The sequence below is a fragment of the Pteropus medius genome, unplaced genomic scaffold (genome assembly GCF_902729225.1).
Source record: "Pteropus medius unplaced genomic scaffold, Ma_sr-lr_union100, whole genome shotgun sequence".
In the NCBI taxonomy this organism is placed as follows: domain Eukaryota; kingdom Metazoa; phylum Chordata; class Mammalia; order Chiroptera; family Pteropodidae; genus Pteropus; species Pteropus medius.
In genome coordinates, this window is record NW_024340849.1 from 11,671,559 (window position 1) to 11,699,173 (window position 27,615).

Below are 27,615 nucleotides of genomic sequence, written 5' to 3' on the forward strand. Positions count from 1 at the left end.
GGTTGGATGGATGGTTAGATGGATGGTTGGATGGGTGGGCATGCCCTTGGGAGCCCAACAGGGTTCCTTGGGGAGCAGCGTGCAGGAAAGGGCATTTATACAAATGGTCGGTGGGGCCTGGGTAAGAGAAGGACAGCGCATCACGTCAGGCTTCTTCTGAACGGACCGATGAGAGCGATGTCTGTTAGCAGCAAGGGTCATGAGCTGATGTGTGTTTGAGGAAGCTCTCCACCAAGCAGAGGTGTCGTGCTCATGGGCAAATCAGTAGAACTTAGTTACATGCTTAGACCAAACTAGGATCAGCAGAGAGACATGAAACGCTTCCATGTAAGGTAGCAGCCTCCATCAGCACTGCGCGTAGCCCGTGGCCCTGTGCCTGCCCGCACACTATTTGCTATTTGGTTTATGATTGGATAAAAACAAGTTGAGAAATGTTTAGGAAACTTTATTCCAATTTGACAGAGAAATTTCGTCTAAATCCAAAGATTTATGCTGGTATTTTATGTCTCCTTTTTCCAGTCATTTATTTTAATTGCATTTTGCAAATACAGTCCACAATGAAATGGAAAAATTTTTAAAGCTAGCCTTTCCTCATAGCGTTTGAGGAGTTGATTTGCGTTATATCAACCAGATTTAACCAAGATGTCTGATCACTCAGGGATGTGACCAGCCCACGTGTCGGGTTACGACCTTGGTTAAGTTTGGTGGGGGAGGAAGAAGGAAGGGAGCCGTTCTGCTTCTGTATCCGATGCTCATAAGGCCAAGAAGCTGCTGTCATCTTCTGGAGCTCAGGGCTCAGCTCTTCCCTCTGTCCCTTAGGCAGGGAAAGTGGCAGGAATGTGGTCTGTGGGAGAGGCCAGTAGGGCCCGGGCCGCCTATGGGTGGGGACGAGGCAAATCACAGGTACCAAGAGCTGCAGGGGGACACAAGGCCAAGGCTGCCAGGCACGCAGGAGCTGCATATTTGGGTGTAGCCTGAGATTCAAAAGGGGCAGAAGGCAGTTGCCATCGGCTCAGGACGACAAACAGCTGGGGACCAGCTGCCTCACATGGAAAAACTACAAAGCAAAATTATGAGGAACAACCGGGTGAGTCATGAGGAAGCCACCACATATTAGAAGGAGATGCAAAGTATCTGAAGCCAGTTCAGAATTGGGCAATTTGGGATAATTTGAATGAATCAGAGGGCCGGGTGACAACTATTGCAAGCCTGAAGCACGCGGGGCCTGCGTACCCGGAGGTGCTGGAAGCAGCAGTAAACAGCCTTTTTGGCATAAGGGTCGAGTGAGGAAAAACGTTTGCAGGAGGCTTTTTTTAATTTTAATTCAAAATTAAAATCACTTCATTTTTGTTTCATGATGAAGAAGGTGGAGGAGGGACAGGATGTAGAACTTACTTCTTAGATTCTATCCTTTATTGAAAGGAAGAATCTCATTGAAAAATGAGGTGCAGGCTTTTAGCCACAGATATATTAATGTGTGGGCCGACTTGAGAATTAGCAATAAAAAAGCAACTTTCTCATTTTTCATTTGGGAATTGGATTTCCAGCTGTGCTCTTAGCCGGGGAACCTGTGGGCTGTGGGCTCCTCAGCCTGGCAACAACCTTGTCTCTGCCTCGCGTTCTGTTGAGGTGAAATCCCATTTACATGGGCATGAAGAGCAGTGTTGAGCAACCCAGTCTAAAGCACAGCCATCAGAAACAGGAAAAAAAATGCTTACCTCTGTCAGATTAGGAATAGACCATAGGGGTCTCCAAATAATAGGACCTGGCCCCGCCACAAGCAGCTCCTACCCAGAGACGCGCCTTCATTACCAGAGACCAGAGAAGCCGGAGGGAATTTGCAGAGACTAGTGTAAGATTCCACGTGCTGGATTTACTGGTTCTTCGGTCTCAGGTGGCCTCCACCAGTTGCAGTAATTCTTATTTCTGCCACCACATCCCTCTTCAGTCCCAATGGCAGCGGAGAACCCCTTACAGTCACCCTGCTGCATGGCTCCCTAGGGATGGCCCTGAGCAGTGACAAGGTGGCCTTGGTGGTACTCACCTCCTGCGTAGTGCTTTGGCAGTGTGGATTCAGAGAGTGGAGCCTGGCCTGGGACCCAGGAAGGTCTCGTTGCATCTTTGAAATTAGCTGTCTGCGGTGCTCAGCCAGTCCTGGACCATATCCTCTGCTTGTTTCCTTGAGAAGTGAATTGTATTCCTTAAAACTTCCTCAAACACCAAGTTTCAGGACCAGAGATCGAGAATTTCACGTGGCCAATTTGACTTGTACAGCTGAGAATTCAGTAAAAAACCGAGCAGTCGTAATTATAAGGGGTATGTATTTGCAACTGTTTTTTGCACCTTCTCTAGTATTACTTTCATTCAAAGGCATAGTTCATCCCAACTGTTTATTATAGCGTTTCCCCACAGTGTGTGCTCCAGAACTGTGGGATCCTGTGGGGTGTAACTACGTCTTTTTTCCTTTAGAAGCTTGTTTGGGGAAGAATGTATTACTGCTCACATTTCTTAAGGATTCGTGATGCAAGTGCATCTAAAGCTCTAAAAGAAATCGCCATTTAAAAAAAATATATTAATTTTGATGAAACCAGAATTTCCCAAAATCAGTTTCTTAAGAAACACCTATAAATATCTGCCAGATGATGGTGTCCTGAAAAATACAGTTTGGAGAATTCTAACCTATTAGCGTCAAAACTGTGAGCTCTGGAGCCCAGCTTGGTAGGTCATCTGGTCGACTTTCAGGCTAGGATGTTTTCAGATAAAGCGAAGTCTGGGGAGAAAGCACTTGCTGAGGACAGCAGAGCATCTGATGAACAGAACAGGACAGTCCTCCATTCTGCCATTCTGAGAGACAGGATGTTCCTGTTTACAGGGACTTCAATGGGAGATGTCCTCCTGTTTAAACAGGAAGAACTGTCTAGTGGCTAAACCAGAGCCCTATTGTAACACAAACTCATGGCACAGATCCGCCTTGGCTATGAATTCTCCCTCTCTTCCTCTAAATAGAACAACCTCAAATCTTTAAAAAGCTGAAGTGACACCATTGTCTGTTGTCTCCCCCGCCTCCGACGGCAGCATTATGAAAGAATTACTCAGTGTTTCACATTCGGTAACTAGTCTCTGTTGAATTCACCACCTGTGCACAGAGGACTAGCATTTGGTTTTAGTATTTTACTAAGAAAAACATTCCAGCACTGGTAACCAGGGACATCGGCGGGTTAGAGACCGAGAGGAGTGAGTTGCTCCCAAAATTATGAGAGAGGAGAGGCACATTGTGTGCCCTGATTGTTGAAGTCACTGCTCAAGCAACGGGCCACAGAGAAGGTGGGGAGCTGGCTTTGACGGTTTTGGCGACAGAAAGCAAGAGCCCTGGACAGTGGTTGTCCCTTAGCTGGGACGTTAGGAGGGCGGGCAGCCAAAGCTGCTTCAGTAATCTAGTTAGCCAGCTGAGGGTCATTGGGCAGGGCAGGGTAGGTCTCCGGGCTTCATTTTCTCCTGTGTAGACAAGAGTGTTGGCCTTGATGAGCTCTGAAGACCCTTTTGCCCTCGCAAATCTTGTTTGTAGTTTGGTGTGACGTAGCATGAGTGAAAGTAACACAAGCCCTGTGAGTCCCTGTGAGGTCCTCATTTCTTTGTCATTCATCTGAAGGAGTGCCAAGACTCAAAGACACACCCAGCTCCAACACCAAAACACAGAGCTTTCCTTACAGTCTCCAAAAGATGAATAATTAATATCCAGATATTCAGCTCAAGAATAAAAAAAAAGAAAACCAGGCTAGACGGATACTATATCTGGAACCTCAGAGGCTGCTAAGCAGTTTCATCTGTTTTGGACTAATTAATAAGCCAAATATTTCATCACAGTCATTTTTTTATGAAGAAGTAACGATTATTGAGTATAAACACATGTGATCTAAGACCTCCTTTCTCTCCTGTTTTTTTTTTTAACTTTTCATTGTCCAACGTCTGAACGTTATACTCAGATTTAAAATCGAACACAGCCCCAGCTCATTATTCAGAAAGCCAGCAGAGAGCAGAAGGGGCCAGCCTCAGAACTGTCTCTGACGACTGAAAGGTTGCCATGAGCACACAAGCATGGAGACGCAGGCCGTCTGGCTAACAGGCAAGAATGGCGTGCTCAGTCACTTTGATTCTCTCTTTGAAAGTACGTAGCCAGAGCCAGTTTAGTCACTCCAGGGAGTCTGCATAGCCCTGAGAGGGAGACAAATTAAGGACATGTTGGCTCCATAGTAATTAGCTTACCCGTCTCTATTTTTTAACTTGTTTACTTTCTGATAAAGTGACCATGACCCCAGTGTCACTTATTACAGTTCAAAGTGTCGGGGACAGCCAGGTGTTTCATATAACTTTCAAGTTTCACTAATTCATACATAGATCAGTGGTTCACAACCTGGAGAACTTTTAAAAATGCTATTACTGTTCTCTTGCTGAGACTCTCTGAGGGATGGGGTGCACCAACATGGTGGGATTTTTAAAAGCCCCCCAAATGGTTGCAATGTGCCACCAGGGCTGAGAATTTCTGCCAGTCAATAGTGTACAAATATATGCACTATCAACTTTTAAAAACAAACATGCTTTGTTTGTTTGTTACACTGCTTATTTGAGATATGTTGGGAACAGTCCAGTTTTCTAAGTTTATTAAATATTACTAATATGGTATTTAAGGAATTCAATTTTAATGCTTAGGATGTATGTATGTATAGCCTGCTCAAATCAGGAAAATTAGAGCTATCTGCCCCCATGTGGCTCATCAATAATATTGCACCTTTAAAATCTGAATAGTCGGGAACAAAATGTTAAGTGATACCTCACTTAATGTGGTCATGGTCAAGGCCAGAGACATCAGTGACTACACCATTAATTGAGAGGACTGAATACATGCAAAGTCAGAGGTGTCCACCCAGATTTCTAAGTCAGTTATTAATGTTGCACGAACAGGTTTGTTTTAGCTCCACATCTGACATAGTAGACAAACTACAGGATAGACAAGACCCAATTTGGAATGGATTGCGTGTTCCAGATCTACACGCACAATTATTTATCTTCAAACCCTCTGAGAGCTCCTTGAAAAGGATGATGTAAACAGCCCTACCCCACATCTGCAATTTTGTAGGTAATTTAAAAGAAGATACCAACAATAGCAATCATAACATCTGTGGGGCACTCGCCATGCACTAGGCACCTTTCTGGGAACTCACAGGTGTTATTGACACCTCACAGCTATCCCGGATGGTAAGTGTCATTTTCGTCATTCAAGGAACATCCGGATGCTCACAGAAGCTGTGACTTCCAACCTAAAAGGCAGGATCAGGATTCAAGTCCCGATCGCTTGTAGAGCCTGCGCTCTTCAGAAGTCGTCGGGAAAGAGTTCATCTTGATCTCCGTGTGCTGACGATTTCACAAAGGGACAGAAAACGGGCCAGGCATCTTCAGGTGAAAGGTCACCCAGCAGAGCAGCTTCCCTGGAGCAGCGCATGTGCCTCAGAGTCACTGAGAGGGCTTCGGAAGAACCCTGCACCAGTCCCGCTCCCAGAATCCCGGATGTCTGGGAACAGGTCCCGTGTGGCGGTGGTGTGCCGCTGCTGGCCTGGCGATCACGCCTGAGAACCACCGCCTGCAGCCTGCCTGGCAGGTAGCGCGCAGGTGTTCTGAATAGAACTCCCGGTAGCAGGCTCACCGTGCCCCCACAGTGCCTCACTCGGGGTCTGTGAGTGCCCAGCCTCTGCACGAAGCACTCTGGGAGACCTAAAGCAAGTTACTTCCCTTCTCTGGATCTTAATTTCCTCGTCTGTAAAGGACATTGAACCAAAGATCCATCACTTCTGAGACTACATGACCTAAACAGAATAGAGTCTAGAACCTGGTAAAGAGGTTTATTCCTATCATGAAAACATCAAATGGCCTTACTCATACCAACACTTGGAAAATTCAGCTGAGTATGTGAAAGTAGAAATGGAAGGTTGGGCTTTTAACTCCTGTTCAAGATGGCCTGGCTCTGCCAACAGGACTAGTTCCGTTAAGGTAAAGTTAATCCCGAATAGTTAAACATGTATCCTCATTCATCTTGCATTCTTAATGCCTCACGCGGGGCCCAGCAAGTAGCAGATGCTCCATAGATGGAGAGGAGGGAGAGGGAGAGGGGGATAGATAGATGAATGGATGGATGAATGGACAGACAAATGGACGAGGGAGAGAAATGAGTGGGATGAGAGGCTGAATGAGATCGATGGGTCATGGGATGAGATGGTATCAATCGACCAGTAAATGGGATAGAATGAATGAATGCTAGATTGGGAGAGATTAGTGTACAACAGCTGTCCTTAAGTATTAACCTAATAATCTTGGCATTGGAGTCATCTATCGATGCCCGAGTTCGCCCTACTGTCCCATGAGCATAACCAAAGTTTGTTAAGGCTTCAGTACTTTACCACTAAGTGTACTTTTGCATGGAAATCCCCTTGTATCATCTGTTATATTGGAGACCAATCTAAATAACTAATTCTCAAATGAGTTCAAGCTTCAGAGGCAAGTAGGGTTGTAAACTGATACTTTGAACATGAAGAAAGAGCCCAGAGGAAATCGCCTGATTTGTAGAAAAGGCACTGGACTCAGATTCAGGAAACCTCAACGGCAAACCCACATCGGTTGTTAATTTGCTAGATAACTTTGGGGAAGTCACCAAACCTCAGTTTCCTCTTGTTCTGTTGTTTGTGTTAATACTGTCATCCAAGGATTCTGGGCTTACCAAGCAAAGGGAAGGCAAGGGGTTTGGTGGGTCCAAAGACTGTGCTAGGTGCTGTCCCATTTACCAGCTCCAGGCACTGTGCCAAGGAGTCTACACACATTAATTTTGTCATTGAATCATCACACCAGCCCTGTGTGGTAGGAATTATTCGAATGCTATTGTTGAAGAAATTGGGCCTATTGCGGTCAGATCACTTGCTCGAGGTCCCTGAGCTGGTCAGTGACAGAGTTTAGACACACACTCTAGGGAGCACGACTCGGAGGCTGTGCCCTCAACCAATCCGCTTCACCGTCTCCAAGCGCGGGACCGTCCCTGCTCCTCCTAACGTAGCTCATGGTTACACAGCTGCAGTGTGAGTCAAGGTCATTCCTCAAGTGCACCACTTGAACATGGGGGTGGAAAGCTACCGACAGAAGAATTAGCTGAGAAAGTGGGAGTTAACAAGGTGGCTCTGTTACGTTGCACGCACGTAGGTGGATTTAAAAAGAGACCGCCACTTTCCCAGACACCCAGGTCACACACGCAGAATCTAAGCTATAGGTGGACTCCGTATTTCCAAGAATCACAGTGTTGCTATTGGCAACTCAGCCAGAGCACTGCTTCCCTCACTTCAATCTGCTGGCTTGAGATATGTGTTCCTAGTATGTGCACTCCAAGCCTCAGACCTCCCGTGAGGTGCAGGGATGGGTGTGACAGGTGAGCTCTGAACCACCCACCACTCTGCTGCAGGTGGGTAGTCAGAGATCTCAGCCACCAAGTTGTCCCTGGGCCCCCTCTCACTTCTCAGCAAAAGCACCGGTCGCCATGCAGACACCGGGCGGGGGACCGACTCTGTGGGAGAGATCAGCTGGCCTGCATGAGGGAGGCTCACCTGGGCATGGTGCTCTCCGACGCCCAGCCCACCCATCCATGTATCAGCTTCCCAGGGCTCCCACAACTAAGCGCCACCAAGTGGGTGGCTTAAAGGACAGAAATGTATTGTCTCAGGTCTGGAGGCTGTAAGTCTGAGATCAGGGTGTTGCCAGGGTTGGTTCTTTGGGCTGTGAGGGAGACTGTGCCAGGCCTGTCTCCTGGCTTCCGCTGCATCATTCCATCTCTGCCTTCATCTCCACGTGGCGTTCTCTGTGTGCATCTGTGTCCAAATTTCTCCTTTTTATAAGGACACGAGTCATACTGGATTTCCCCTACCCCCACTCCAGTATGTTTTCTTCTTAACTAATGACATCTGTAATGACCTTATTTCCAAATATCACATTCCAAGGCACTGGGGGTTGGGCCCTCAACATATGAACTTGGGCGGGAGGGGGGCCGCGGCAAGGGACAGCTCAACCTCTAACCCTCCACGGATGCTTTTTGAGCACCCACTATGTGTGCCACCAACAAGCGACTGCAGTTTGTAGGTGGCTCACGCTCTGGCCATAGTAGCTCCTCCACAGGGAAGCTTGGGACACCTGCCGTTTGCATGACACGTGTGGTAAATGCCACCTGATCTCAGAGGACTGTAGCACCTCTATAGATAGAGGGCGGGCTTCGTGGAACACTTGAACTTGGTTTTAGTTGGTAGGATTCCACAAACGGAGACGGCGAAGAGGGCTTCCCAGGAGAGAAGAAGAGTGAAATGGAAAGCACATGGGACAAGAGGCACAAGAAACGACTCGAAGGAGACGTTACTTGACTGTCCTGAGGCTACATACCGGAGAGTAGTCCAGCCTCCTAAGCTAGGAAGGTTTACACTACCCTGGGTGACAAACGGCCCTGCCCCCACCCCAACAAAACATTTGCACACCCCCTCACCCCCACTCTTGGCCCATGCCACTGCCACCTTTGGCACAGACATTGGTGGTCTGCACCTACTCAGTAGCAAAATGACCCCGCGTGTCTAGTTGCCCAGCACACAGGTGTCTGTAGCCCTTTTCAGTGCCAGCAGGATGAGAGCTGTTTGTAATCTTGGCCACGTCACCATTTAACTCACCCATTCTTTCTTCACAAAAAAGTCCTTGGAGCTCCCAGTGCTCTACCAGATAACCCTCCTTGGGAGACAGCGGAGCGCCTTCCCAGGGCCTGTCCCATGTGCCCCCCAGGGTGGCGTGTCCGGAGCGCCTGGCACATTTTCCATCCCAGCTTCACATCTCCGAGGTCAGTGCCCGGCCCTGTTCTGTGTGTGACCCCACCTGGCCCAGCCGTGCTCGCTTTGGACAGCCGGATTATCAGAGGTGAAAAGGATCAGCTTTGGGAGCCCTGCACTTGAGTCCCGGTGCCTGAGCTTGGCGATGATTTATGGCGTGTGAACATGGGCCCTTGGAGGAAAATGTAAATCATGTCACGCTGATGCAGCCTGCCTCCTGGAAAGGCACTGATAAAAGGGCCGGGGTTTACATTTTCACACATGAAAGAAGAAGAGGCTGGGATGCCTAAATGGAAACAGCTGAGCCCCAAGGGTAGCAGGGCCCCCCTCTGCCTCTCCCCTGACCCGGGACGTGCTGCCGGTGACCCGAAAACCATAAAATCGCCAGTCTCTATCCCTCGCACGTTCCTCTGCCACTCGGCCTGCCCCAGGTCTGCCTTTTGTGATGCCGTCTCTGGGGCTGGATAGCCTCCGGCCTCCCAGATGGACTGGGGCCTGTCTCCTCTCCCAGGGCACGACGAGAAGTCCGAGAGCACGGTGAGAGCCGGAACCTGCTGTGCCACGTGCAAGGAGTTTCACCAGATGAAGCAGACGGTGCTGCAGCTGAAGCAAAAGGTACGTGCCCGGTGTGTTCGAACAGTCACGTAAAATAAAAGGAGGGTTTGGCGGACAGAAGATAGAAGAGTGTTTAGAAACCGAGAAATCCAGGACCTTGTTGAGCATTCACTGCGGTTGGTGCCAGCTAGGCTTAGACTAGAATGCTTTGCCCGCCCCCCAGAGATGACCTTCTAAAGTGCAGAAGAACAGCAAAAGCAGGGAACCGATTAGGTGACTATTAAAATAAACCACTGGGTAAGGGGCACGTCGTGAAGCTGTGGAGGATGAGCTATGACCGTTGTGACTTTTTGTAAAATGAACGTCCAAGCACATGACCCTGGGACAGACCTAGGCAATTCTAATTTTCTAATATTTTGTCTATACTTTATCAATAGAGAACATCTTCTCTACAAACTTCCATGAGCTGGTGATACATTTCTGTAGCAGCTTTATTTTTCACATTTAAGAATGACAGCCTGTGCTTTGTCTGGGCTCTGTGTACCTCGTGTCCATGGGGGAGAGGACGGACTATAAAAGGCTCCCACGAATGCCTGACAGATTCCTGCTAACATTGGTGTGAGGTCTGTGATGCCTCTGTGATGGACCTGGTGACCTGATTCCTTGAACGACTGTCCTGGCCCAGACCGATAGCATTTGTTATACCGGCTGTCAGGTTACCAGTTTGTCAGCAACTCGGAAATTGCACTTACGCTGGAAAAACATAAACTACTGGTTGGTTTATTTAATTGCTTTCGCTCGAGGCTCTTAGTACCTCAGAGAGGTGTCTGTAATCTGCTGAGCATCTAGTATTCTAAAGGGCAAAAGGGTAAGCATGAGACAATATTGCTTTTCCATGGCCAACAGACATGCAGGCAGCTCCTCATGAGAAGCACAGCCACCAGGAAACCAAGCAGAGCGATAGGCTGAGAAGAGGAATGGCTTTGCAGGCCTTTCGTGTGTTTTTGTTGACGATCTGTGAACTTTCACGGCCATTGTGTGTGTGTCTCTGTCTCTCTGTGTGTCTGTGTGTCTGTCTGTCTAATGTGTCCTCATGATCCTAAATAGTTCATGATTCAATAGGGATACTAGGCAGAAAACCTTATTAGTTATTAGTTTATCACTGTAAACACATAGATATCAGGATATCCCACACAGATATCCTCAGGTTGAACTTGGACTGATATTAGTATTCATTGGGCAAATTAAAAAAAAAAAAAAAAGATTCATGGAAGAAGTAAATTTTCATTTCGTAGGCCAGAGGATTGGGGCTTGGGGGAAGCGGTGGATCAATGACTCAGTCCTGAAGCCTCCCTGCACTCCCTCTCCTGGGTGGTTAACAGCCGAGAGCTATGGGGAAGCTCTTTCCAGCCTGGAAGACCTTTAGGACCAGTGCTGCTAAACCTCACAAGTTGTTCAAAAATTCAGTTGTTAAATCACCATCTGGCTTCCCATTAGCCTCTCTGCAATGCTTCACATTGTGTGAAAGAAAAAATATTAAGGAGTTGAAAACTTTGTGTCACGACACCTGTCACCCTTAAAGACCCCGCTATAGAGCTCCATTCACATCCAGTTCCAGGTACTGCTTAGTGCTCCAGTAGCCCTCACACAGTTGGTCCGCCTTGTCCTGAATTCTCCTACGGATGCATCTGGCAAGTCCGAGCTAGTGCTGACATTCAAGGAACGCTGTAAGAAGCAGCTCATTTTTAAAGATGCCTGTTGGACTGTGTTGCCTTCTGCAGTTCATAAAGCCATTTTATGTGCAGGATCTCATTTAATTCTCACCATGACCGTGTGAGAAAGATGATGTTATTCTCAGAGAAGCGAGATCACTGGCCGCAAGGCAGGCTGGACCTAAACCCTAGGTCTTCTCATCCTGCTGCTGTGCCGGTGCTGGGATTGTCAGCCGGTTTTTAACTTCATCTCTCTACTGCTGATGCCAGGTGTTCTGTTCAGTGAAGAACATAGGACACCTGCCCAAATAAACGTTGGCTAAGAGGTGGGTGTCCTGGACCGTGGCCAACCCCACAGTATAAAGCGGTATGCAAACATGTCGGGTGAGGTCAGCAAGACCTCAGCTGTGGGAAACTCCGCAGGGCAAAGGGCCTGGGTCCTTCAGTGGGTAAATTGCAAACAAATATATAAGAGCTGGACCTGCAGATTAAAAGAAACTTAAAAGACATATTTTTTTTAAAACGGGCAAGACCAAACCATAGTGTATAGGCATGCACAGGGTGATCAGTTATTTTTTAAACCACGGGAAGTGATTAAAATCAGGATAGTGGTCGCTTTGGGTGCAGGGAAGGAAGAAGGAGACTGACTGAGCCTGGGTGCATGGAGAGGCTTCTGGCAGCTGGCAAAGTTTTGTTTTTAGACTTAGCTGTCCATTAAAGGGATGCTCACCATGTAACAATTTGCTAAGATACAGATTTGTTTTACGGAGTTTCCAGGTTCTGCGCTTTTATTTTCCAATAATTTTTTTTTTTAATGGTATGCAGGCCCCAGTGCCTCCACCTCCAGAATTTCTTCTGTGGTTTGAGAGGAAAATATGGGTGATTTGGCTAAAGAGGGAGGAGTGGGGATAGCTACCCATCATTTAACTCGCAGAGAGGGCTCTTGGGCCCATCAGAGCACAGACGACATATTCGAGCCAAGGAGCCAGTTTTTTAAAGTCACTTGTGCCCCAGCTGCAGGGACTGTTTGATTTGAGAGTGGCGTCGCTGCCAAACAGTTGAAGGAAGTGCGCATAACGATTCAGGAAGGGTTGGTTGAGCACCTACTATGCCCTGTGGTGGACTGGAAGATGAGGAAATACAAAGCGGTATGGAATAAAGTCCTGCCTTAAATAAACTTACTGTCTTATCTCGAAACCAAGCCAGTGGTGTAAGTCAACCAACAACTGCCAGATGGAGGCGGGCAGGCAGTCGCTGCTTCGGAAGTTAGAGGTCAGTGAGCTTGCAGAAGTGCGAGCAGATCTGCGACCTGATGGCTGCATTTGCTTGCTCCAGTGCTGCCTTTATGCCAGGCAAATATACAGGTTCTCAGTAGGTTGTGACTTCCTCTGCTACCTTGATCTAGTTGCTCTGTAAAATGAGTCTTTTCAGGATTGTTGGGAAAACTAATCCATGTAAAAAGTGACTTTAGATTGCTTTGCCAAGTATTAATAATAATGTTAAGACAGGCAGCTTAGCATAGTGGTTAGGCACACAGATTCCAAAATCAGATTGGCCGAGTTTAGTTCCAAGTCTCACCACTTGCTGGCTGTGTGACCCTGGGTGAGTTACTTAACTTCTCTGTACCTCAGTTCTATAAAAAAGGGGATAACAGTAATATCTACTACATAAGGTTTTCATGATGATCAAATGAGTTAATATTTATACAGGACTTAATATAATACCTACCACCCAGTAAGAGCTTTGTAAATGTTTACAAATAAATAACCTTAATCACATGTACCTTACAAAGTACTTTACAGGCAGCATCTGACTGACTCATACCAACAGCGCCATGAAGTAGATGCTTTATTACAAAGGCTAATATGAGATAATGATATTCAGAATTCCATTGATTGGAATCCAGGAGAACTATGGACTTTTCTTACATTACTGTGACCTTCTTCCCAAACACCTGCATCCCACAATCCCATCCTCTGCTGTGTTTGTGCAGCAGGTCAAGCCAGGGATCCTGGCCAGCTTCCCCCAACACCAATGCCCTTTACTGTCCGCTCCTGCTAAGGCAGAGAAGGGCTGAAGGAAGCCAGAGTATTGACTTTTACAGAGGGGCAAAGAGAGCTGGAAAGGGCAGGAGGGAGCATCGCTAAATGCCATTCGCATGCAGATCTCATCCTCCAGGCTTGCTTGCAAAATTTCAAATCCAAAGACAGAATAATCTGGTCCAAACCTCCTATTTTGTAGACGTGAAGCTGAGAACCTAGAAAGGCAAAGGGACTCACCCAAAGTCACACAACTGCTTAGAGCCGAGATCTTCCCCAGGCAGAGCATTTCCACTGTGAGCCTGGTGCTGGCAGCTACGAGGCTGAGTGCTGGGCCAGGTGCGGTAAACACATCACTTTCACCCTCTCGGCAGCCCTTTATGGATGGATATTAAGATCCTCATTTTATAAGTGAAGAAATCTAGGTTATGTAGCTTACCCAAATCTCACAAGTAGAAAGTGGCTGGGCTGAGACCTAATTGTAAATCACCTAATGCCAAAGTTTTTCCACTGGAAGCAGATGATAAAGTTGGACCAGCCTTCAGCTGCCGGTGTTGGCCCTCTGCCCCGTAGTCAGAGTAGTAGATTTGCTTATAGATGCCCCCCCACTTCACTGGTCACTCCCGTTCTCCCCCAGGACCACAGTCATGCATTTGCAGGTTGGAGCAGTCACTTGCGGTGACACGGTGACATCAGCACCATTGTAAATAAACTCCTGAAAGACAGCTGGGTCCTGGTGGTGACTTTAAACCATGAACCCTGACCTGAAATTGTGCAAAGCTGACTCTCAGGTTGCACCAGATTTTAATTCTGATGATCACCCCTACTGCGTCCCCAGGGGAATTGAGTGCCATTCCTTGCAAGCCTCAGGGACCACTGTCTCCTCAAAGCATGGAGGAAAGCACTGGGTGTTCAGAAATCTCATAGTTCATGGACACACGAGGCTGTCCTTACCCAAGGATTTTAAAACTAGCTAAAGGGCCGCTCAGCTTTCTGGGAGTGCAGGCACAGGGTGCCAGGGTACCGAGGGGACCCCTTGGAAGACAGTGGTAATGCTTCTCTGAGCTTCCTGCCCTTTGAGCATCCTCATGCCCTGAGCTGGATGGACTTCAGTAAAAACTCCAAGAAAGGAAAGGGAAAAAAAAAAACTCTGGAGGAAGCTCTAGTCTGGGGAACATCCCAGGTTCAAATAGGCCACCTAGGGCTGCTGAAGCAAGAATAAGACCTTGACCCCGAAGAGTCTGACTTGTGCCCTGCAGGCCTGTGAGCAGATTGAGCAGGAGAGACAGGAACCCCTTGGCCTCATGGCTCTACTTGGTCTTCATGCCAGCCTGCGAGGGTACGGCCAAAATCCTCTGGTTTCCCATGATTTTACCTTTTAGAAAAATCCCAGTGCTTCCATTAAGAGGCTAATGGGGTACAGGAGTAGGGCAGGCACGATGCAGAGCAGCTAGAGGAATTTGTTCTCCGTAAGATGAATCAGGTAAAAGTTATTGGGCAAAGTGCAAACCACATATTAGCACGATGTTTGCTTTTCATTAATATTGGATTTCTTCAGTTGGCAAGAATATTTGTCTCCGTGACTAAGAAAAAATCATCAGTTTCTAAAGCTGAACCAAGTGGGTCCCAAACCCAGCAGCCACCTGGCAGGAGAAGGAGACCTTGGCCAGGGGTCTCCATCAATGCCGTGCTTTATAACCGGCATGTGAAACGGCCACGCTCAGAAACGGGCACTAGCGCAGGAGGCCAAGGACCTTCCGAAGTCAGGTAAGGTCATCTTGGACAGCAGAACTTGCCCAGGGCTCCCTGTCGCCATCCACAGGCTGATGTCTTCGCTGCAGTTCCGTGGAATTATTTCGTGGTTCCCCTTACACTCCTCTCAGGCCTGGGATTGGGGGTTCAAGATCTCGTGATTATCTTTTAGTCCATTTCCCTGCTTTGCTGTCAAGCCAGGTGCTCCAGTCCTGGATAGGGAGTTCCTTATCATGAAAGACACGTGCCGGCCCTGACCCCCAGGGGTGGTTTTGTGGCTTCGTTGACAGTGTGCGCTTCATTCTGCTACAGCAGAACTCGACTGGGGTCGAGGAGGGAATCCCTGAAGAGGGAAGTAAGAAGTGAGAGATGCTGACTTGCCCACCAAGGCGGAAGTAAAGAAAACTCCAGTCATTCAAATCAACGTGCAGTTCTGTTTCTCGCTCCCCGAAGTTAGAATTAAGAGCTGATACGAGTCTCAGAGGAAGAGCTGGGCCCAATTTTTAATTCAGTGCCCTGTGCTGATGTCGAACCTCACAGGGCTCAGCTTTGTCACAGTGGCAGTTGGCTGCCTCTGGCCATGCGCAGGTAGTTGGTGCCTCTCTTGAAGGCTCAGATCCAAAGACAGGTTTAGGGCCTGAGAACACTGCAAAGGCAAGGGCGAGATCCATCCTGCACCTCCTCCTAGCTCATGCTGCCCCATCCCAGAGGACGTGGGGACAATGCAGTTTTCCTCAGAGAAGTGCAGAGACCCCCTGGTTCCTACAAGACTCCAGGATCCAGAGTAAGTCCTCTGGGGGTAGCTCTGACCCTCAGAAACATGCCTTTCTCCACTGGATTTTGCATCCCTGGATTCACTTCTTGAAAGAGACTAGAGTACCATTTATCAAGCACTTAGTCTGTTCCAGGTCCCGTGCTGGCCAGGTAGACACTTCCTCATTTAATTCTCAAGCCCTGAGGGTAGACATTAATTGTTCCTTTTTATCAGTGAAGAAATGGACTCATAGCATTCAGCTCTTACCTATGGCCTCACAGATTCACAGCTTACCTGACCTTGGGAATGCGAAGGTCATTCATTTGTGCAACCCCTCTGGCTTCCCCTAGAATAAGCCCCCAAAATCCGAGAGAGAGAGAGCAAAGAGAAAGGCGCAGTGCCTTTTGTGACCTCGTCTCAGAAGTCACCCTCTGGCACTCCTCTCATTTTCTATTCATTAGAAGCAAGTCTCTAAGACCAGCCCATGCTGAACGTTGTAAATTAGCCTCCATTTTTTGAAGGTAGGGATGTCAAAAAATTGTGGACATATTTTAAGCCATCGCAGTCACTGTTTCCCACTTGAGCGTGCAGGTGAACTGTAAGCCACATTCTTGGTCCTGGCTCCCAAGACTGAGAGGTCTTTAACAGCGGAGATCATGTCTTGGTCACTAATGTCACCTTAGAATGAAGCACAGGGCCTGGCACGTAGTAGGTACTCAATAAATGTTTGAGACATAGGTAATTAACAAAGAAAGTCTGAAACAGGTAGGTCGTATCGATGACGTAATAATGAGTGTAGTGGTGATGTCTAAGCACTCTGGAGCCTGCTCAGGTTTGTCCACTAACCAGCTGAGTGATCTCATGCAAGTTGTGTTTACTAGAAGGCCTCTGGGTTTAGAAGGAGGATCTCTGCAGGCCCTTTGAGCCCCAACTGGCTCGGATAAAGGGAAATTATCATGAAAGGGCTTTGCAGCCTCTGCAAACAATGTAAGTGCAAGTGTGAGGAACCTCCCTGGGTGGAGCCATCGCTTCCTGACCGAGGTCCCTCTTCTCTCTGCAGATTGCCCTGCTCCCCAACAGTGCCGCTGACCTGGGCAAGTACATCACTGACAACAAAGTGCTGGCCTCGAATGCCTACCTTCCAGGACCTCCTGGCCTGCCTGGGGACCAGGGCCCTCCCGGTGAGTGCAGAGAAGGGCATCAAAGGGTAATAAAGTCACCAACCAAGGCCTGACATGAGCTCACGTGTAGTGGGGACTAGACAGAGTTCTTCAGCTTCCATGAATGAGAGCAGAAGCGGGAGTCCAGGGAACTCCCCGACCTGTGCGACGAGAGAAATCGGGTCCCCAAGCCTGAGAAACCCTCAAAAGCAACAGTGATTTGGAAGGAAAAGGTCATCGTCCTGGATAAGACTTGGATAAGATTTTTAGAGATCATGTTAAGTTATGGAGACACAAAACGAAACTATTTTTTAACATTAACAAACACAAATAGAATCATGTGATGAGCTCATGGACCCATGACCCAGCTCTAACAGCTGACGGCCAGCCTCATTTCCACCCCTCCCCAGTCCCGTTCCCTTCTTCCCCTATTATTTGTGAACACACGCACATCTATTTCATTTTAAACATCATCTATCTATATTTTTATGTCAACTTTACTATTCTATACAATCAAATGTACCCATGTAAATTACAGTTCAACAAGTTTCGACACACGTATACATCCTATATCAAGCCATCACGCTCTATCTATATCAAGATATAGAACACTCCCATCACCCCAAAAAGTTCCCTTGTGCCCATTTACAATCCTCTCCACATCCCCAACTTTAGGCAACCACTGATCTGCTTTCTATCACCATAGCTTTGTCTGTTCTAAAACTTAACAGCAATGAATCTCATATCCTGTGTTCTTTTTGCCTGGCTTCTGTCATTCAGCATATTAGTTTTGGAGATTCACCCTTATTATTAAAAAAAAACAAAACGAAAAACCAAATAGCCTGTCATTCCATCAGGAAATATACAATAACTTTAAAAACTAGTTATGTTTTGTATTTTATTGTGATTCTCTCCGTAGATAGATCAATAGATTTTTTTAACACCGTTAAAAGAAACGAAATTAGTGTTAGCAAACGATTTTAAAACATGCAGTGTCCCGTTCCTCATGATCTTTGCTTAGCAGTGTGCTAGATGTTGTGCGTGACCTCCTGACATTCCGTTTGAGAAGACGAGACACACAGAGTGAAAGCAAATAAACTATAACACTATCTGCACATCCCTAAGTCAGTGCACGGTGCTTCCTGCTGTGGGAGCTTAAAGAACGAAGAGACCACAGCAACCTGCGGTGATGGCGGACTTGGGGTTGGAGCTGGACGAGCCGGTAGGATCTGTCCAAACAGGAAGGACACAGGCAGATTTTAGGTTAGAAGGTCAGCACGAACAAAGGCTCAGAATTCTTCCCACGCCGTTCATGTGTTTTATTCTTCACTTCTGTCTCGATCTCCTGGTTTCCATCAAACACCGGCGGCCTGGGTTTCCGTCTGCACAGAGAGCGAGAACTGGGCCAGGTTTAGCCTCTTGTTCACTCCCTTGGCCAGAGACACTCTGGGTCGGAGTGGAATTTTCTCCAGCAGATGCATCACAGAGGAAGCTTCTTGCTGCTCTCAGTGGACGTGGTTCTCACTCTGCAAGTGGATTCCTAGCGCGACGTTCTCCACCCCTCCCTGGGAGAATGCTCGCACTCTGCTTCCCTGCGGGAAGTTCATCTCCAGGCCAGTCGACATATCACTCTTACAAGGACAAACTAGGGACCAGAGAGCAATTGGCTGTCTTTGTTTTAATAAATGACTTGCTGGATTTTCCTTTCCATTTCTACCATCTGGTTTCTAACATGATTTGAGCTGTCCAGGGTCCTTGATGGAGCAGAAGGTGATTGAGGACTAGCTTTGGCATTGGCGTCTGCCCTCGCTTTCTCCTCCAATCCTGTTTCTTTCTCACTCTGTACTTCTAGCATTGGTTTATGCTGCCCTTCACTGAGATACGTTAGGGCAGCTAGAGAAATAATGAGGCTTATTTTACCCTTACCTAAAAGTCCAGCCCCAAGGCCTATGATTGATTGGGACACCAACACAGGATGCTACACTGTCTTGGAATCCTATGGCTTTGGTGGTGAGGGCGTGGCCGCTCTGTGGTCCCCACTGTTAAGTATGATGTGCTGCCATTTGCACATCGAAGCCCCACATTTTCAAGGCACTTGACATATAGTGATCTCTGAAGCTCATTGATTGTATAAGTGAAGGTAAGATATTGTCTCTGGTAAAGCAGTTATAGGGGAGATCTGGTCCCCTTCCCGAATAAGTTCTTTCAGGCCGCACCTAGAAACAGCATTGAGAATAGAGGTGTGAAACAGGTCAGTTATAAAAGAGAGATGTAAAAGGGGTAAAGTGTGCAAGAACTGGTCACCCGTTGGATAAGGAGATTGTAGATATAGAAAAATCTATAGGAAGACTTTCAAGTTTCCGGCTTGAGTAGATGAGTGACTGGTGGTTCATGAAAGAGAGGAAGATGGGGAAGTCAGTTTTGATCGTGTTAAGTTTAAAATGCCTGTGGGACACCTCAGTGGATGTGTCAGTGGAGATGCAAAAGGCAGAGCACAAAGAGAAATCGCTAAAAGGGCTTGCAGACTCTGGTTGGCTGGAGCCTTGTCCTGGCGGGGTGTGGAGCTGACGAGGTGTTCTTCGATTACAGGCTCGCCAGGACCGAAGGGCAGCCCCGGCTTTCCTGGAGTGCCAGGTCCCCCTGGGCAGCCCGGCCCGCGCGGCTCCATGGGACCCATGGGACCATCTCCTGATCTGTCCCACATCAAGCAAGGCCGGAGGGGCCCTGTGGTCAGTATTTTATCAGAGATCCCCTTACTGTTGTTGAGGAAATTGTGTCCTTGTCCCCTGCTTTTTCCTTATGTTAAACCAGACCCGTTTGTCTCGTAGGGTCCACCAGGTGCACCAGGAAGAGATGGTTCTAAGGTGAGTCTTATGCATGGTCCTTAAAAGCCTACAGTTCCTCAATTTCAATAAAACTCAAGCACATTTTGGATATATATTTCCCCACCAAAACTGGGAAGAAAATCTAAAAAGGAATTTCCTTAAAATGCGAAACAGCCACAGTAACAGAAACAACGACCAAAGCCACTCCTAAGCGAGATGACCTCCATAAACCTTAAACACGCCCCCGTGTTGTCATAGTCACACGTGTTTTTCTCTTTAGCCAGTGTCTTTTTGCAGGGCTATTTTGTGTGTGTCCCCATTTCTTTGCTATGTTTAAGTCAAGAACGGGGGATGTTTCGTTCTGTGCGAGCAGGTGGTTTTACTTTGAGAGCTGCCTGCTACTTGCCTCATAAAGTCCATGTGAGTTACTTTAGAAAGCTCCTAAATTATTCCACACACTGCTTGGAAATATAAGCATTCCTCTTGTCAGATCTGGTTTGAAAATATATGATCTTGGGAAAAATCGGAATGAGAGACACTTGACCCAAGTAGTTCTATTCAAATAAGTGGTCCCATGAGTCCAGCTTCAAACTTATGTTGTTTCTGGTAGAAAATATTTGTGTTTTGTGTGGGAAGACAGCTATGGTGGGTATCTAAAAAGAGACCTGTGGTGGCGGCATCCACGTGGTCCAGAAAGCTAACCTAGACCTTTCTGCTTTCAGGGGGAGAGAGGAGCACCTGGACCCAGAGGGTCTCCAGTGAGTAGCACCATCTGTCTTGCATCCCCAGTGGGAATATTCTTGGCTACAGCTCTGATGAGCCTGCAAGTTGGCCTTATTAGCAAAAGCCAGCCTCTTGCAGCCATCACTCGGCCCACTGAACAGGTCAAGGAGGTTAGGAAGATAATCACAGAGGTCTTCCACCGTTGGTTGGAATTTATTTTAAAAATTCATTTTCTGTTGCTTTTTCTTTTATCATGGCTAATCTTTATTCGGAATGTCTTAAGATGCAGAACCCTAGTATGCCATGAGTCTGTTTTCAGGTATGTCATAAAACATCTGAGAAACTAAAAAAGAACTCTATGGGGCTAAGCTGTAACTGAACATTTAAGAATTTAGCCACCACTATGGCCCTAGCAGATCGGATGGCCAACCCCTCCAGAAAATGCAGAGACATGCAGGGTGGCTTGGGACCACCGAGAAGAAATTAGCTGGATATATGTGTGGTATCTGGGGATTAAAAATGGAAATCAGTGGTATCCAAAAGCACAGAAAATTCAAGCAACTCCTTTACTTTTGAAAAGGTCAGTGTCATTTCTAAAGACAAAGAGCCTTGGCCTTAAAGGCAGGAAGTCTGGATTCCGGTCTCCCTTCCACCTGTCAGCTCTCTGATCGTGGCCATGTCACTCAGCACCGCTGGGTGTCCGTTTCCTTCCCTGTGCAATGCCAGGTGCTATCTGATCTGCCACACCTCAGTGAGCATTAAATGGTGTCAAAATACTATATACATCACTAACTCTTTGCAGATGTAAGCTGCTGGAGTTCTTTTTCCAATTGCAATTGAGATTCCGTTTTGTTTTATATTAGTTTCCTGCTGTTTCTAAGGCAGTACAGAGGTTCTTTCAACTTCATTTAGGTCACAGTTATAGTCAGGCATCCTCATAAACATTTTATAATTTCATGTTTTAAAAGGCAACATTTTTGAGCATCGATCACTTGGAACCCTAGGAAACCCAATGAAGTTGAGACTGTCATTATCCCCATGTTCCGGAAACCCAAAGAAATTAAGTAACTCTCTAGTAAGTGGCAGAGCTGAGATTGAAACCCAGCAGAACCCCAACCTCTTAACCACTACTCTACACCTTCATGTACCTTCCAGGTGTCTTTGGAAGGTCACCTAGGAGGGTTATTCTCATGGTCCTTCATTCTATAAGACGTGACATAGCCTAGAATTAGGAGGGAAGAGAGACGAATAGGTCACGTGGGAGAGAAGGAAATTAGAAAGCGCCTCAGGAACCCCCGCCCACCATCTATGGCAGAGCTTCCGTTGACTCCAGATAGAGCGCAGAGTTGTCAACTAAATAGCTGCCAGCAAACAGCGGGACTAGCAAATCGCGGAGCGCCCGAGAGCCGTCGCTTTGCAAAAGGCTGCGCCCCGTGGTGGTCTGGCTTTGACTCCTCTCCTGTGCACAGGGACCCCCTGGCTCTTTCGACTTCCTGCTGCTCATGCTGGCCGACATCCGCAACGACATCGCCGAGCTGCAGGAGAAGGTGTTCGGGCACCGGACTCACTCTTCGGCGGAGGAGTTCCCTTTACCTCAGGAATTTTCCAGCTATCCGGAAACCGTGGACTTCGGCTCTGGAGACGACTACCCCAAAAGAACCGAGACGAGAGACTTGGGGGCCCCCAGAGACTTTGATCCTTAGCGCATCCCAGAATCTTCGTGCCAAAGGAAGAGAAGAGTTTTCACACCTGAAGTTACATCATCGGGGGGAAAAAAACACGCACGCACACCACCGGAGACCTAGAAAAGATGCATTTTTATTATCTTTACTCTTTCTTTCTACTCCTCTTCATCCAAATACCATTTTCAGAGGCCCCTGCTGGGCATGAGGGACTGAATGGTGGATGCTCTGGCTTCTGCTTCTCTCTCAGAGGGCATCTCCTTGGGAACTTCTCTTTTACTTTTTTGTCAAGATTTTCTGGATTTCTGAGTTAAGTATTATCACAGTATCTTAAATTTAACAGAATAAAAGGGGAAAGTGGCAAGGTGAACTCAAAGAAATATGAGGTTACTTATGAAATATATACACGGGCCTGTGCTCCAAGAGACCGTGACTCCTCAGAATCAAAATTAGGGCTCGTCAGTTAAATGGACGAGACGACAATGCATAGTTACATCATTCTTTTTCCTTGTCGATGTAACGGATTTTAAATATTCTAGCCTCTTGTCCAACCTAGTTTCCCAATTTTGGTTAAAGAAAGGAGGGAATTAAGAAGGAGCAGAGATTAGGAAAGAGATTAAAATAACAGTCATATGTTTACTGTCGTACACGTTGCCACATTCCAAATTCAAATACGACTATTAGGAGTTCGTGCCACGCTTATCTATAACTATCCTATTCAGGGAAGAAAGCCACTCTAGCTGTAGAAATAAATCCTCTTTTCAAAACAAAGTGAATGAAGTGCCCTGATTCATATGAGAACAGTGACCCCTACTTGGCCAGGACATTTTAAAGCCGTTATATCAAATGAGAGAGCTTGCTCGGTAAATCACAGGTTATTTATTAAATAAGGGTGACTGACCTTTATAGAGAGGTACAGAACTCACTGGCTCTGATCAGCTGTCTAGAGGCGCCACTGGGCCTTGATCCCGGCTGAGTCAGCACGTAGTGGGGCTCGGGGCTGGAAGCAGGTGGCTGGCTTGGGCTGTTGGTGTGGGGGCAAGGGAGCCTCGGGCAGGGTCCCCGCTGACCAGCAGAGACAGGCTACTTTGCTTTCCTCGTCTGGCGTCAGCCAAGCTTGACAATGTAGAGAATACCACACTATTGAAAGTTCTCAGGTGTGGAGAGAGAAAAACAATAGTTCTCCTTGTTTGGTAGAAATTTCCTTGCCCCTTGTCCCATTTTTCCTTAATTTTCCATAAGTTAGTCCAAGTTCCAGTTCTTGCAGGCCTTATCCTTGATTTCCGCTCCCCTGTAAATGCGGGACACAGTTGGGAAAGGGGTATATCCCCAAACCTCTGCTTCAGTCAGTGTTTGCTCATACTCTTCTGCCTCCCAGAGAAAGGCAGATTCCAGAAGAGGCTTTCCCTGCATCCTTAGAGACAGCAGCAAGAGTCGGTACCCACAGAAGCGTCTCCTTTGTAAGATGGTTGGGGAACCTCTTGGTTTTGATGGGCGGCTTACAGGTTTCTTCAAGTCCATGTCCTCATGTCACACAGAATGGCTTTTCATCCACCTGTTCAGGAGACCTTCACCCTTATACTGAATGAACCTCTCCAGTGATCATTGCCACAGCTCAGGTTCGCTCCTGAGAGGGTTCCCATTTCCCACCTGTGATTTCCCCCTATATTTTGGGAGGTTGGCGATTTTCTTTTTCCCTCATTTAACTGTCCTCTTTGGAAAGCTCGTTTAAAGAGACCCGCTGTTGGTGTTTGCATGCCACGCTTCAGGTTTCTTCAGAATGATAAGAAGGGCTTCTGTCTGTGAATCTCAAGTGACAACAGCCTTCCTCCCCTCGTTTCCATGAGAAACACAGGACTCCAGTCAGTCAGCTGGTGGCTGTTTTTCACAGATACTTTACTCCACTATATCTTCCTCATGCAAAATCTCCAGTGACTGTCCACCAGAATGGTACAGCTGAAAGCAAGTTCATTCTCAATACTCCTTTTCTAGCCTCTTCCTTTCTCCCTTCAGACTCTCTAGGATACAGTCTTGCAGCAGAAGGCCTCACCAACCACAGGTTTACGAAGAGATGCACAGCTGTCGATTCCCATCTGGAACATGTTTAATGTTTGCCTGCTTGTAGAACAGTCTTTAAAAGGTGTAAGCGGATGAATGCTAAAGAAAACTATGCACTGCTCTATGAGAAATGATTAGATCCAGCTTTGATTTTTTTTTTAAAAAACATGAGAAATTTTGTTACCTTTTCTTCATGGTGACCTGTGTTTAGAAATGTAATCTTTATTGTTAAATGCTCATAAGATGCAACCAGATTACACGTTTGACGTGCAGAAGCTAGGATAAATATATTAAAAGAATGGTTGAAAGTTGTAATATGGGAGATTTACGAGACTATTCTAGATAATATTCTCTAGCAAAACACAATAGCCTATATTTTGTCATCTCAATCTCCTGGATCAGGTTCATTTATAAAATAATTATTCATCCTCAGATTTTCAAAACTTGGACTAGGCCTATAGGACTAAATATGTACTCTGTATGCCCAAATTATATTTTTCAAAGATGTATTTGGCATAAAAATGCACTGTTATTTCCTGTGTATCTTTTAGTTATGTATAGGAAACCACTGCTTCACTGTCTAAGCAGGCCATCTGCTCAAGACAGAACAGGAAAACCATTTGGGGAGTAAAATTTGCTAGTTTTGCTAAGCCACTTCATGTTTTCAGGGGGAAAAAGATCTTCGCATACCTTTCTAGCAGAAATGTGGACCTCAGATTTTTGCACCCTGGTAACTAGCTTTGTGAATAGGACTTAATAATCGATTGCTTCAATTTGGAGAAAGCAATGGGAATGAAAATCTGGTATGGAAAACAGAACAAGGAGGAAAAACACTTTAGTTTAAGAATATCCCCCCTCCTTTCCCAAGAAATTATAAGCTTTCTATGCCAAAGGGCATGAGGGTATAACGGGAATGCTATCTTCTGTGTTCATTTCAACATCTGCCGCAGAAGGAACTGATCAACTGAGGTCATTTCTACTGTATATACTCAGACAGGTATGTCCATAGATAAACAGGTGAATAATAAATGCGCTCTGGCGTGGGGGAAGGGGCAGTACTCCACCACATACTAGGTGAAGGGCCCGTGGTTGTAGCCATGCTCCCTTTCCATGACTTTGGCCATGTGAGCCCTGATTCCGGGCACACAGGGCACGATATTCTCTCTGACTAGGCATCAGACATTTCCTTGGGTTGACAGCAAACCCCTCATCATACATCGGGTTTCACTCCCCATCCCTCTCTCCCCTCCAACCTGTCACAGAGAGAGGCAGCAGCCTCATCGTGCAAACTTAACATCCTCCGGATAACCTTCCTGAAAGGGACATTTCTTTGCAGGAATCCAGGCCAAAGAACTAGTAGAATGGAGCCATCTGAAGTTATTAATAATGAATTCAGGGAAATAAATGAATTTTTTCCTGGCGTAGTCAGTACGTATGTTTCACAACAAATCAAAAAATAATTTTCCATTTGAGAAAAAAATGACTATAATTGTTAAAGCAGAAACCCTTGGACTTCACATGCTTCTTCAACAAATATTACTGCTTTAGGGAAATCATAGTAAAAAAAGACTCCTTTATATATCCCCAGAGACCTCATCCCCAAGCGCTCTGGGGAGTTTCCTGTGTGTGTCATGGTGCTGTGTTTATTTCCCAGTGACTGGTCATCATCTTCAGTAGCCATGTTGTTCATTATCCCAAGTCCATATAACAGCTGAGCTAGTATTCAAATAGTTCTGGCTGTGATACTATGAAGTACTTTCGATAAGATTGTATATGCTTAATAACAAAGTTATTTTTCTTATGTGATTGTCCTGTGTTTTGTCCTGACACCGGGTCCTATGGAACATGTTGTCTTTTTACAAGATGAATACAAAGAGATGGGCAGAGACAATTCTCTTGAGAGCCGGAAACTGCATTCTGGGTAGGCCGCCTCCTGGGGTCTGAGTGTGGTCCCAACATTTGGATCTGAGTCAAGGTCTGGACACCTGGGTTCCTCTGTATTCTGAGTCTCGGAAGTCCACGTCCCCCAGCTGAGAGCATCCTCTGGGATTCCCGGCTGCGACTTTCAAAACAGGTACTCTCTGGGGTTTCTAAGGAGCTCACAGATGGAAGGCCTGTTAGGGTTCCACCTCCTTCCTCCCACTGTACCCCAAGCAACTCAATCTTCAACTGGCTTTGGATTAGAATTCCACGTAATGTTTCCTGTGGAGGGTGAAAAGAAGTCGACAGCTGAAAAACAAAAAGGCAGGGGGTGGGGTAAAATAAATAGAGTTGGGGAGAGGAAGCCCCCTGAGTTGGTAGCTGAAGTCCCTTTTGTGAAGATGAGAAGGGTGTTTTCATCAGTGGGTCCATTACAGGAGGCAGTCGCACCCTTCAGGGTGCCTTTAGCATCCTGAGGGGCACCTGTATTTATACATCACTTTCTTTGACAAATATTTATCAAACGCTTGTTGAAAGCTGTGCAGACACAATGGGGAGCAGAAATGTCATAATCTCCGTCCTCTTGGGACTTCCTGGCAAAACAGACAAGGATCCTTCCAGGCAAAATAAATGAATCACATAAATATGCAATTACAAGCCGATAAGTGCTCCGAAGGAGAAGCACCGTGAGAGCCAAGAGCAGCCCGAGCCAGCAGGCCCCGCCCTTGGCTCCTGGTGCATGCCTTCCCCACTCACACACGCAGCACCCAACAGCGTCCACACCACAGCCGCACCAACCTCGGCCCTCCCGGAGAAGAGCTTCCTGGATGCTCGGGGTGGAACAGCAGCCGATGGAGATCTGGGAGACCGTGTATAATCTTTCCAGGCTTCTTCATTTAAAGAACAGCTTGACGAACCAAAAGCTGGGTGAATGCTTCCCACCGCCTCTGCACATCCCATTTGTGTGGTCGCCTGGTCACCTCATGCGCTCAGGTCTGGAATCCCAGCAGGATCTGAGGCTGGTTTCTTCCTAACCAGGACACTAAAGTTTTGAAAAAGCTTGCTGTGCTTTAGAAACACCCCCAGCTCCGTGTGCCAGTTGTCACCACTTGCTCAGGTCCTTACAACGTTATAGGTGGCTACATGGGAATCTGCACTCAACCTCTGTGGGGGCCACAAGGAAACCTATGAGGGTTATGTGGGGGCAGCTGTAGGTGAGCTGCAAGTTTCTGGGGGACTGGTAGAGATGTGAGGAAGAGAGGTGTATCTACTTCCTCGGGCTGCCATAGCAAAGTGCCACATCCTGGGTGCTTAAACAACAGAAATGTGTTTTCTTACAGTTCTGGAAGCTGCAAATCCAAGAGGGGTTGGCAGGGTCCATGCCTTCTGGAGGCCCTGAGGGAGAAACCACGCCATGCCTCTCTCCAGTTTCTGGTGATTGCCAGCAACTCTTGGCATTACTTGCCTCTGACGTCACATGCCGTTCTACATTCATGTCCCTGTCTTCACGTGCTGTTCATGCTGTGGGTCCTGTGTCTCTGTTT

At 46.9% G+C, this 27,615-nt stretch overlaps 1 protein-coding gene across 1 annotated transcript in view; it reads left to right on the forward strand.

The window, feature by feature from the left end:
• Positions 1-25,952, forward strand: part of CCBE1 (collagen and calcium binding EGF domains 1) — a 185,517-nt gene extending 159,565 nt beyond the window's left edge. Inside the window, exons 6-11 of the mRNA XM_039840375.1 lie at positions 9,403-9,506; positions 16,764-16,884; positions 19,453-19,592; positions 19,692-19,727; positions 20,411-20,446; positions 21,881-25,952. Of these exons, the coding sequence (XP_039696309.1) occupies positions 9,403-9,506; positions 16,764-16,884; positions 19,453-19,592; positions 19,692-19,727; positions 20,411-20,446; positions 21,881-22,114 (671 nt within the window). The 3' untranslated portion in view covers positions 22,115-25,952. The remainder of the gene's footprint in view (positions 1-9,402; positions 9,507-16,763; positions 16,885-19,452; positions 19,593-19,691; positions 19,728-20,410; positions 20,447-21,880) is intronic.
• The last annotated feature ends 1,663 nt before the right edge of the window (positions 25,953-27,615 follow it).